The 13,058-nt window shown below is 47.9% G+C and overlaps 1 protein-coding gene across 1 annotated transcript in view; it reads left to right on the top strand.

The window, feature by feature from the left end:
- LOC135523365 (CSC1-like protein 2) overlaps positions 1-11,774 on the top strand; it is a 93,275-nt gene extending 81,501 nt beyond the window's left edge. Inside the window, exons 21-24 of the mRNA XM_064949988.1 lie at positions 5,494-5,609; positions 7,286-7,357; positions 10,322-10,454; positions 10,690-11,774. Coding sequence (XP_064806060.1) covers positions 5,494-5,609; positions 7,286-7,357; positions 10,322-10,441 — 308 coding nt within the window. The 3' untranslated portion in view covers positions 10,442-10,454; positions 10,690-11,774. The remainder of the gene's footprint in view (positions 1-5,493; positions 5,610-7,285; positions 7,358-10,321; positions 10,455-10,689) is intronic.
- Positions 11,775-13,058: the final 1,284 nt, after the last annotated feature.

A 13,058-nucleotide genomic window follows, 5' to 3' on the forward strand; every position in this document is an offset into this window, starting at 1 on the left:
CAGTGTCTGAGTTACAGCCGTATCGGCCCTGTGGGTCTGAATACCACCTCGGGGGACGCCATGTCAGTGTCTGAGTTACAGCTGTATCAGCCCTGTGGGTCTGAATACCACCTCGGGGGACGCCATGTCAGTGTCTGAGTTACAGCTGTATCGGCCCTGTGGGTCTGAATACCACCTCGGGGGACGCCATGTCAGTGTCTGAGTTACAGCTGTATCGGCCCTGTGGGTCTGAATACCACCTCGGGGGACGCCATGTCAGTGTCTGAGTTACAGCTGTATCGGCCCTGTGGGTCTGAAAACCACCTCGGGGGACGCCATGTCAGTGTCTGAGTTACAGCTGTATCGGCCCTGTGGGTCTGAATACCACCTAGGGGGACGCCATGTCAGTGTCTGAGTTACAGCCGTATCGGCCCTGTGGGTCTGAATACCACCTAGGGGGACGCCATATCAGTGTCTGAGTTACAGCTGTATCGGCCCTGTGGGTCTGAATACCACCTAGGGGGACGCCATGTCAGTGTCTGAGTTACAGCTGTATCGGCCCTGTGGGTACGAATACCACCTCGGGGGACGCCATGTCAGTGTCTGAGTTACAGCTGTATCGGCCCTGTGGGTCTGAATACCACCTCGGGGGACGCCATGTCAGTGTCTGAGTTACAGCTGTATCGGCCCTGTGGGTACGAATACCACCTCGGGGGACGCCATGTCAGTGTCTGAGTTACAGCTGTATCGGCCCTGTGGGTCTGAATACCACCTAGGGGGACGCCATGTCAGTGTCTTAGTTACAGCTGTATCGGCCCTGTGGGTCTGAATACCACCTCGGGGGACGCCATGTCAGTGTCTGAGTTACAGCTGTATCGGCCCTGTGGGTCTGAATACCACCTAGGGGGACGCCATGTCAGTGTCTAAGTTACAGCTGTATCGGCCCTGTGGGAACAATTCAACTTGATTAAGGTTCTCTAGCGTCCGTGAGTTATTTACTCAAAATTAGAGCCTAACCATACAAAATGTTATGTTTGGGGCAAATCCAATAGAATTGAGTACCACTCTCCATATTTTCAAGCATACAGTGCATTCAGAGAGTATTGAAACCCCTTCCCCTTTTCCACATTTTGTTACTTTACAGCCTTATTCTAACATGGATTAAATTACTTTTTTTGTTTTCCATCAGTCGACACACACCATAATGACAAGGCATTTTTGCAAATGTATGTAGTTGTGTAGTTTGTCAAAAGAAAAAAAAAACAGGCCGTGAGGTCGAAGGAATTATCCGTAGAGCTCCGAGACAGGATTGTGTCGAGTCACAGATCTGGGGAAGGGAACCAAAACAATTCTACAGCATTGAAGGTCCCCAGTAACACCGTGGCCTCCATCATTCTTAATTCAAAAGGCACATGACAGACCGCTTGGAGTTTGCCAAAAAAGCACCGAAGACTCTGACCATGAAAAACAGGATTCTCTGGTCTGATGAAACCAAGATTGATTTCTTTGGCCTAAATTCCAAGTGTCTGGAGGAAACCTGGCACCGTCCCTACGGTGAAGCATGGTGGTGGCACCATCCCTACGGTGAAGCATGGTGGTGGCAGTATCAGGCTGTGGGGATGTTTTTCAGCTGCAGGGAGACTAGTCAGGATCGAGGGAAAGATGAACAGAGCCAAGTACAGATGAAAACCTGCACCAGAGCGCTCAGGACCTCAGACTGGGGTGAAGGTTCACCTTCCAACAGGACAACTACCCTAAGCACACAACCAAGACAACGCAGGAGTGGCTTTGGGAAAAATCTCTGAATGTCCTTGAGTGGGCCAGCCAGAGCCCGGACTTGAACCCGATTGAACATCTCTGGAGAGACCTGAAAATAGCTGTACAGCAATGCTCCCCATCCAACCTGACAGAGCTTGAGAGGATCTGCAGAGAAGAATGGGAGAAACTCCCCAAATACAGGTGTACCAGGCTTTTCGTGTCATACCCAAGACTGAAGGCTGTAATCGCTGCCAAAGGTGCTTCAACAAAGTACTGAGTAAAGGGTCTGAATACTTAAGTAAATATGATGTTACCGGTTTTTATTTGTAATAAATAAACATGTAAAAACTGTTTTTGCTTTGTCCTTATGGGGTATTGTGTGTAGATTGAAGAGGGACATGTGTTTTCTTTCGAGTGTAATGTAACAAAAAGTAGGAAAAGTCGAGGGGTCTGAATACTTTACGAATGCGTTTAACCCTGAGTAAGGGTTTCAAATTTGGGGAAATTACAACTCTAATTGTTTTTTTAGTTTTTTTAAACATTTTGTCAGTTAATGCAGCTCCGTCTCAGGTTCTGCTGTGGTGCAGTGGTTGTACAGCCTTTCCTCTACAGGGAGCCAGGTTCTGCTGTGGTGCAGTGGTTACACAGCCTTTCCTCTACAGGGAGCCAGGTTCTGCTGTGGTGCAGTGGTTGTACAGCCTTTCCTCTACAGGGAGCCAGGTTCTGCTGTGGTGCAGTGGTTGCACAGCCTCTCCTCTACAGGGAGCCAGGTTCTGCTGTGGTGCAGTGGTTGTACAGCCTTTCCTCTACAGGGAGCCAGGTTCTGCTGTTGTACAGTGGTTGTACAGCCTTTCCTCTACAGGGAGCCAGGTTCCTCTGTGGTGTAGTGGTGCAGTGGTTACACAGCCTTTCCTCTACAGGGAGCCAGGTTCTGCTGTGGTGCAGTGGTTACACAGCCTTTCCTCTACAGGGAGCCAGGTTCTGCTGTGGTGCAGTGGTTGCACAGCCTTTCCTCTACAGGGAGCCAGGTTCTGCTGTGGTGCAGTGGTTGCACAGCCTGTCCTCTACAGGGAGCCAGGTTCTGCTGTGGTGCAGTGGTTGCACAGCCTTTCCTCTACAGGGAGCCAGGTTCTGCTGTGGTGCAGTGGTTGCACAGCCTGTCCTCTACAGGGAGCCAGGTTCTGCTGTGGTGCAGTGGTTGCACAGCCTCTCCTCTTTAGGGAGCCAGGTTTTCCTGTGTCTACCCTTCTCAATGGCAAGGCTGTGCTCACTGAGCCTGTACTTTGTCAAGGTTTTGACACACTCCTACTGGCTCTATAGCCACTCCTACTGACTCTATAGCCACTCCTACTGACTCTATAGCCACTCCTACTGGCTCTATAGCCACTCCTACTGACTCTATAGCCACTCCTACTGACTCTATAGCCACTCCTACTGACTCTATAGCCACTCCTACTGACTCTACTCCTAGCCACTCCTACTGACTCTATAGCCTCTCCTACTGACTCTATAGCCTCTCCTACTGACTCTATAGCCACTCCTACTGACTCTATAGCCACTCCTACTGACTCTATAGCCACTCCTACTGACTCTATAGCCACTCCTACTGACTCTATAGCCACTCCTACTGACTCTATAGCCACTCCTACTGACTCTATAGCCACTCCTACTGACTTATAGCCTCTCCTACTGACTCTATAGCCTCTCCTACTGACTCTATAGCCACTCCTACTGACTCTATAGCCACTCCTACTGACTCTATAGCCTCTCCTACTGACTCTATAGCCTCTCCTACTGACTCTATAGCCTCTCCTACTGACTCTATAGCCTCTCCTACTGACTCTATAGCCACTCCTACTGACTCTATAGCCACTCCTACTGACTCTATAGCCACTCCTACAGGTTCTGCTGTGGTGCAGTGGTTGCACAGCCTTTCCTCTACAGGGAGCCAGGTTTTCCTGTGTCTACCCTCGCTCTCAATTTAAGGGCTTTATTGGCATGGGAAACACATGTTAACATGAATTTAATTTAATTTGTCAAAGCAAATCAAATGGATAATGAATAGAAGTGAAATAAACAATAAAATGTAACAGTAAACATTACACATACAGAACAATAAAGACATTACAAATATCATATATATATATATATATATATATATATATATATATATATAATATTCACTCACAGAAATTCCAAAAGGATAGACATTTCTTATGTCATATTATGTCTATATAGTGTTTTAACGATGTGCAAATAGTTAAAGTACAAAAAATAAGCATAAATATGGGTTGTATTTACAATGGTGTGTGTTCTTCACTGGTTGCCCTTTTCTCGTGGCAACAGGTCACAAATCTTGCTGCTGTGATGCACACTGTGGAATTCCACCCAGTTGATATGGGAGTTTATCGAAATTGGGTTTGTTTTCAAATTATTTTGTGGGTCTGTGTAATCTGAGGGAAATATGTCTCTCTAATATGGTCATACATTGGGCAGGAGGTTAGGAAGTGCAGCTCAGTTTCCACCTCATTTTGTGGGCAGTGAGCACATAGCCTGTCTTCTCTTGAGAGCCATGTCTGCCTACGGCGGCCTTTCTCAATAGCAAGACTATGCTCGCTGAGTCTGTACATAGTCAAAGCTCTCCTTAAGTTTGGGTCAGTCACAGTGGTCAGGTATTCTGCCGCTGTGTACTCTCTGTGTAGGGCCAAATAGCATTCTAGTTTGCTCTGTGTTTTTGTTAATTCTTTCCAATGTATCAAGTAATTCTCTTTTTGTTTTCTCATGAATTTGTTGGGTCTAGTTGTGTTGCTGTCCTGGGGCTCTGTGGGGTGTGTTTGTGTTGCTGTCCTGGGGCTCTGTGGGGTGTGTTTGTGTTTGTGTTGCTGTCCTGGGGCTCTGTGGGGTGTGTTTGTGTTGCTGTCCAGGGGCTCTGTGGGGTGTGTTTGTGTTGCTGTCCTGGGGCTCTGTGGGGTCTAGTTGTGTTGCTGTCCTGGGGCTCTGTGGGGTCTAGTTGTGTTGCTGTCCTGGGGCTCTGTGGGGTCTAGTTGTGTTGCTGTCCTGGGGCTCTGTGGGGTCTAGTTGTGTTGCTGTCCTGGGGCTCTGTGGGGTGTGTTTGTGTTGCTGTCCTGGGGCTCTGTGGGGTGTGTTTGTGTTGCTGTCCTGGGGCTCTGTGGGGTATGTTTGTGTTGCTGTCCTGGGGCTCTGTGGGGTCTAGTTGTGTTGCTGTCCTGGGGCTCTGTGGGGGTGTGTTTGTGTTGCTGTCCTGGGGCTCTGTGGGGTGTGTTTGTGTTGCTGTGCTGGGGCTCTGTGGGGTGTGTTTGTGTTGCTGTCCTGGGGCTCTGTGGGGTGTGTTTGTGTTGCTGTCCTGGGGCTCTGTGGGGTGTGTTTGTGTTGCTGTCCTGGGGCTCTGTGGGGTGTGTTTGTGTTGCTGTCCTGGGGCTCTGTGGGGTGTGTTTGTGTTGCTGTGCTGGGGCTCTGTGGGGTGTGTTTGTGTTTGTGAACAGAGCCCCAGGACCAGCTTGCTTAGGGACTCTTCTCCAGGTGCATCTCTATGGAGTTGATGTTTTGGGAATCACTTCCTTTTTTGTGTTTGTAGAATTTAAATGTTATTTTCTGGATTTTGATAATTTGTGGGTTTCGCCTAATTCTGCTCTTTTGCTCTCCTCTCCTCTCCTGTCTCTCTCTCCTCTCCTGTCTCTCTCTCCTCTCCTGTCTCTCTCTCGCGGTCTCTCTCTTTCTCTTCTCTCATTCTCTCAGGTTTCTCAGCCCCTACCTCTATGTTTACCTTCAGCGTCCTGATCATCACCATCATCGTCTGCTTGTCCCATGTCTGCTTTGGACACTTCAAATATCTCAGCGCTCACAACTACAAGGTACAAAACAAACACACCCGCCAGAGAAACCTCTTATTTATAATGTTGAAGTGTTCAGTGGATTTAATTTAATTCTGTCTTTATTTAACCAGGAAAATCATTGAGAACACTATCTTGTGCCAAATCGATCCTGTATGCAATATGAGACACGTTAAGCAATAAGGCCTGAGTTGGTGTGGTATATGGCCAATATACCACGGCTAAGGGCTGTTCTTAGGCACGACGCAACGCGGAGTACATCGGCCATATACCACAAACTCCCGAGGTGCCTTATTGTTGTTATAAACTGGATACCAACGTAAAATTAGTGGAGTAAAAATGGGTGTTTTGTCGGGTCTGACATACCACGGCGGTCAGCCAATCAGCATTCAGGGCTCGAACCACCCAGTTTCTAATATACCATTTATAAACACGTCTACATTATTATCATCTTAGAGCAGTAGTACATCTCACGTGGAAAACTCTTAGGATGATATATCAGAAGTATTCAACTCTTACACAGCTAAGTCCTGAGCCCATAGGTTTTCTGTTAATTAACCTGAGAATTAATTGCACCCACCTGGTGTCCCAGGTCTAAACCAGTCCCTGATTAGAGGAGAATCACCCACCTGGTGTCCCAGGTCTAAACCAGTCCCTGATTAGAGGGGAATCACCCACCTGGTGTCCCAGGTCTAAACCAGTCCCTGATTAGAGGGGAATCACCCACCTGGTGTCCCAGGTCTAAACCAGTCCCTGATTAGAGGAGAATCACCCACCTGGTGTCCCAGGTCTAAATCAGTCCCTGATTAGAGGAGAATCACCCACCTGGTGTCCCAGGTCTAAATCAGTCCCTGATTAGAGGGGAATCACCCACCTGGTGTCCCAGGTCTAAATCAGTCCCTGATTAGAGGGGAGTCGCCCACCTGGTGTCCCAGGTCTAAACCAGTCCCTGATTAGAGGAGAATCACCCACCTGGTGTCCCAGGTCTAAATCAGTCCCTGATTAGAGGAGAATCACCCACCTGGTGTCCCAGGTCTAAATCAGTCCCTGATTAGAGGGGAATCACCCACCTGGTGTCCCAGGTCTAAACCAGTCCCTGATTAGAGGAGAATCACCCACCTGGTGTCCCAGGTCTAAATCAGTCCCTGATTAGAGGAGAATCACCCACCTGGTGTCCCAGGTCTAAATCAGTCCCTGATTAGAGAGGAATCACCCACCTGGTGTCCCAGGTCTAAATCAGTCCCTGATTAGAGGGGAATCACCCACCTGATATCCCAGGTCTAAATCAGTCCCTGATTAGAGGAGAATCACCCACCTGGTGTCCCAGGTCTAAATCAGTCCCTGATTAGAGGGGAATCACCCACCTGGTGTCCCAGGTCTAAACCAGTCCCTGATTAGAGAGGAATCACCCACCTGGTGTCCCAGGTCTAAATCAGTCCCTGATTAGAGGGAAATCACCCACCTGGTGTCCCAGGTCTAAATCAGTCCCTGATTAGAGGAGAATCACCCACCTGGTGTCCCAGGTCTAAATCAGACCCTGATTAGAATGGGACAAATAAAACAAGCAGTGGAACTGGCTTGGAGGTCCAGAGTTGAGTTTGAGGGTGATATAGTATAAAAGTCATCACTGTGAATTATGTGTTATATTGTTATTATTATTATGAGAATATTTTCTCCCATCTCTTTACCCCCCCCAGATTGACGTGGAGAATGTGGATGGGGTGGAGAACGGTCATCCAGCACGAACCTCTCCCTCCAATAAGTCAGCAGTAAGTACCACTGATCCGTTCCTATATTATCACCACATTTTGTGACGTTCTTATTCTTTTTGGACTTCGGTGAGGGTCTTTTCGGACACACAACATTTATTTTTCTCTGAACTGAAGTTTCGGAGCCTATGTCTGTGTCCCTTCGCCGGTGATTGGTCAACAGTTGGGATACCTGTAGTCATTCAACGAGTGACGACTTGTTTTCATGCACATTTTTTTCATTGTAAAATACTGCACCAAACATCTTAGTTAGATGTGAAATTCTGTGACTCTCTTTGGCAACAACTTTTAAATTAATGACAGTTATCTTACATTATTTCGGACTATTTTGAGGAAGTGGATACTGGCCATTGCGTCTCAAAATGGACAAACATTAGTATTGCTGCTTTTTTTCTCGTTTTTCAAGCCAAGGTCTTTTAACTTCTTGCGTCGAGCAATCCCTGATCCGGGATCCTATTTATAGCCTCAAGCTCATTAGCATAACGCAACGTTAACTATTCATGAAAATCGCAAATGAAATTAAATAAATATATTTGCTCTCAAGCTTAGACTTTTGTTAACAACACTGTCATCTCAGATTTTCAAAATATGCTTTTCAAGAGTATTCAAGAGTATTGATAGCTAGCATAGCTATAAGCCTAGAATTTAGCCAGCAACATTTTCACAAAAACAAGAAAATCATTCAAATAAAATAATTTACCTTTGAAGAACTTCAGATGTTTTCAATGAGGAGACTCAGTTAGATAGCAAATGTTCAGTTTTTCAAAAAATATTATTTGTGTCGGACAAATCGCTCCGTTTTGTTCACGTTTGGCGATGAAAAAAAACCTGTATCCAGTTATAGCCTCAAGCTCATTACATTACGTAACGTTAACTATTTATGAAAATCGCAAATGAAATGAAATAAATATGCTATCTCTCAAGCTTAGCCTTTTCTTAACAAAACTGTTATCTCAGATTTTCAAAATATGCTTTTCAACCATAGCAAACCAAGCATTTGTTGTAAGAGTATTGATAGCTAGTGTAGCATTTAGCGTAGCATTTAGCGGGCAACATTTTCACAAAAAACAGAAAAGCATTCAAATAAAATCATTTACCTTTGAAGAACTTCGGATGTTTTCAATGAGGAGACTCTCCAGTTACATAGCAAATGTTCAGTTTTTCCTGAAAGATTCTTTGTGTAGGAGAAATCGCTCCGTTTTGTACATCGCGTTTGGGTACCAAAAAAACCCGAAAATTCAGTCATCAAAATGGCAAACTTTTTTCCAAATTAACTCCATAATATCGACCGAAACATGGCAAACGTTGTTTGGAATCAATCCTCAAGGTGTTTTTTCACATATCTCGTCATTGATATATCGTTCGTGGAAGCCTGCTTTCTTCTCTGAATCCCATGGAAAAATACTTGCAGCTGAGGTTTGCGCACCAATTTCGGCGCAGAACACCGGGCGGACACCTGGTAAATGTGGTCTCTTATGGTCAATCTTCCAATGATAGGCCTACAAATACGTCACAATGCTGCAGACACCTTGGGGAAACGATAGATTGGGCAGGCTCATTCCTTGCGCATTTACAGCCATATAAGGAGACAATGAAAAACAGAGCCTCAAAAATCCTACTCATTTCCTGTTTGAAGTTTCATCTTGGTTTCGCCTGTAGCATCAGTTCTGGGGAACTCACAGAGAATATCTTTGCAGTTTTGGAAACTGGCAGAGTGTTTTCTTTCCAAAGCTGTCAATTATATGCATAGTCAAGCATCTTTTGTGACAAAATATTGCGCCTCCATTAAAACAGGCACGTTTTTTATCCAATAATGAAATACTCAGCCAGCCTCCATGCTACCTATAGATTCAAGAGGGGAGTATGCCAGCCTCCATTCTACCATTTACTCAGTGTTTAGTTAGCCAGCTGGGCGGCAGCCGAACTGAAGCATGCTGACACCTTTACTAGCCTCCATGCTACCATTTACTCAGCCAGCCTCCAATAAGTCAGCAGAAACTACCATTTACTCAGCCAGCCTCCATGCTACCATTTACTCAGCCAGCCTCCATGCTACCATTTACTTTATGCTGCCATTTCTGCCAGCCTCCATGCTACCATTTACTCAGCCAGCCTCCATGCTCCATTTATGCCTCCTACCATTTACTCAGCCAGCCTCCATGCTACCATTTACTCAGCCAGCCTCCATGCTACCATTTACTCCCCAGCATGTTACAATATCCACACTAGCACACCCAGTATGGATGTTAAAGTAGCTGTCCACTCATACCCAAATAATGCTGTTGGCTCGTATTTGTGGCCAAAGCATAAATGAAAGAAAAACGCTTCACTTTAATCTCAGACAGTTTCTAAAATGTTTGCTATTTCCATATCACACACTGACCTGTTTCCTTCTTCCATTCTTCTCTCCTCCACTCCTCCCTCATGTCGTCCCCTCTCTCCTCTCTACTCCTTCCTCATGTCGTCCCCTCTCTCCTCTCTCCTCCCTCATGTCGCCCCCTCTCTACTCTACTCCTCCCTCATGTCGTCTCCTCTCTACTCCTCCCTCATGTCGTCCCTCTCTCCTCTCTACTCCTCCCTCATGTCGTCCCCTCTCTCCTCTACTCCTCCCTCATGTCGTCCCTCTCTCCTCTACTCCTCCCTCATGTCGTCCCTCTCTCCTCTACTCCTCCCTCATGTCGTCCCCTCTCTCCTCTCTACTCCTCCCTCATGTCGTCCCTCTCTCCTCTACTCCTCCCTCATGTCGTCCCCTCTCTCCTCTACTCCTCCCTCATGTCGTCTCCTCTCTACTCCTCCTCATGTCGTCCCTCTCTCCTCTACTCCTCCCTCATGTCGTCCCTCTCTCCTCTACTCCTCCCTCATGTCGTCCCTCCTCTCTACTCCTCCCTCATGTCGTCCCCTCTCTCCTCTCTACTCCTCCCTCATGTCATCCCCTCTCATGTCTCTCTTCTTTCTCATCAACAGCAGATGTACATTGCCTCTGTGCTCCAGGATCCCAGCTTAGACGAGCTGGGTTCGGCTGGCAGCGGGGTCAGCGAGGGCTCGCAGGACGAGGAGATCATCCAAGGGGAACAGCCTCAATGAGGCCGACTTCCAGGTAGCCTAGTGGTTTTAAGAAGCGGGCCAGCAACTGGAGGGTTGCTGGTTCCGAATCCCAGCTCTGACTGGAAAAATCTGGTGCGGAGTGAGCCATGGGGCGATTGTAGTATAGATGCAGTAGCATTGCCTGCCGTTGTGCTCTTGAGTCCTGCAGCTTCTAACTCCTCGGTGTGTGTGTGTCCTCGAGCAGTTCTCTGCAAGTTAATGTATTCTGCTCCCTTTTGTCCGTCCAGAGTGGTGAGGACAGTCTTCTCGCTAACGAGGTGCGGCACTGACGTGAGGGGATGCCGGAGACCGAGGACGGGGAGAGAGAAGAAGAGACTAAGGTGTAATGTGACTGACGTGATGGATGCGCTGGTCTAGTGAATGAAGCTATGGAGCTGAAACGGACTGACAGACGGCTCTAGAAGACATGGAGAGAGACCACTAAACCTTAAACACCTTGAGTCAAGAGAGAGGGACTATTTCTCTGTCTACACTAACGAACAAAGCAACACAAATACCTTTCTCATGCCTTTCACTCCTCTTCAGCTTAGGCCATGGACCACAGTTCTCCAGCACATCTTTTCCCCCCCAGAGAGACTACACTAACACCAACATGCAAAGACGAGAGAGAGAGAGCGGTGGACTAGTCTACATTAACTAACAAAGGAAGACTACTTACTAAAGACCTCTATCAACAACTGCTTCTCTAGGATTCTCTTGCTAGGATGCTACTCTGACACTCAGACTCTACTGTAGGACTCTACCCCGGCGCTAGGACTCTACTGTAGGACTCTAGTCTGGCGCTAGGACTCTACTGTAGGACTCTAGTCTGGCGCTAGGACTCTACTGCAGGACTCTACCCTGGCGCTAGGACTCTACTGTAGGACTCTACCCTGGCGCTAGGACTCTACTGTAGGACTCTAGTCTGGCGCTAGGACTCTACTGCAGGACTCTACTCTGGCGCTACGACTTTACTGTAGGACTCTACCCTGACGCTAGGACTCTACTGTAGGACTCTACCCTGGCGCTACAACTCTACTGTAGGACTCTACCCTGGCGCTAGGACTCTACTGTAAAACTCTGGCGCTAGGACTTTACTGTAGGACTCTACCCTGGCGCTAGACTCTACTGTAGGACTCTACCCTGGCGTTAGGACTCTACTGCAAAACTCTGGCGCTAGGACTCTACTGTAGGACTCTACCCTGGCGCTAGGACTCTACTGTAGGACTCTACCCTGGCGCTAGGACTCTAGTCTGGCGCTAGGACTCTACTGTAGGACTCTAGTCTGACGCTAGGACTACTGTAGGACTCTAGTCTGGCGCTAGGACTCTACTGTAGGACTCCTAGTCTGGCGCTAGGACTCTACTGTAGGACTCTACTCTGCGCTAGGACTCTACTGTAGGACTCTAGTCTGGCGCTAGGACTCTATTGTAGGACTCTAGTCTGGCGCTAGGACTCTACTGTAGGACTCTACCCTGGCGCTAGGACTCTACTGGAACTCTACCCTGGCGCTAGGACTCTACTGTAGGACTCTACCCTGGCGCTAGGACTCTACTGTAGGACTCTAGTCTGGCGCTAGGACTCTGCTGTAGGAGTCTGGCGCTAGGACTAGCTAGGACTCTAATATAGGACTCTACTATAGGACTTTAGTGGCGCTAGGACTCTACTGTAGGACTCTACCCCGGCGCTAGGACTCTATTGTAGGACTCTACCCCGGCGCTAGGACTCTAGGACTCTACCCCGGCGCTAGGACTCTACTGTAGGACTCTGGCTAGGACTTTACTGTAGGACTACCCCGGCGCTAGGACTCTAATATAGGACTCTACTAGGACTCTAGTCTGGCGCTAGGACTTTACTTAGGTCCGGCACTAGGACTCTACTGTAGGACTCTACCCCGGCGCTAGGACTAGCTAGGACTCTACCCCCGGCGCTAGGAATAGCTAGGACTCTACCCCGGCGCTAGGACTACCCCGGCGCTAGGACTAGCTAGGACTCTACCCCGGCGCTAGGACTAGCTAGGACTCTACCCCGGCGCTAGGACTAGCTAGGACTCTACTGTAGGACTCTACCCCGGCGCTAGGACTAGCTAGGACTCTACCCTGGCGCTAGGACTAGCTAGACTCTACCCCGGCGCTAGGACTAGCTAGGACTCTACTCTCTCTGATATCTTCCTTCATGACGAATCTATCTTTTCTGATGGCAAAGTCACGCAGGGACACTTAGCAGTAGTTAACTCCCTCTTCCAACTGTTGATCTGAACTGAGGCTCGGGACTGTGAAGTGAGGACAGCCACTCTCTAAGAAAAACTGCACTGGGAGCCCCGCACACTCACAACTGAGATGGGAAGAAGATTCCTTTTTTTGGCCTTGTCATGCAGGGGGGACTAGCTTTCTGTCTAGATTTCCTTAAAACTACGACTATTGCACTTGAAAGAGAAGGATAGGTGTGTGTCTGTGCCCTACACTGGCTTGGCTTAGTGGGGTGATGTGGCTTTGGCTCGCATGTGTTTTCCTCCTCACAGAACCTTGAGTCTGGTTTTCTAGAGGTCTAGAACAGCCACTCGGGCCTCGGACTTTAGAGAGGGTTGGAGGGGTCTTTATTTCCCCTAATCCTTTGC

The sequence above is a fragment of the Oncorhynchus masou genome, chromosome 31, assembly GCF_036934945.1.
Source record: "Oncorhynchus masou masou isolate Uvic2021 chromosome 31, UVic_Omas_1.1, whole genome shotgun sequence".
Taxonomy (NCBI): domain Eukaryota; kingdom Metazoa; phylum Chordata; class Actinopteri; order Salmoniformes; family Salmonidae; genus Oncorhynchus; species Oncorhynchus masou.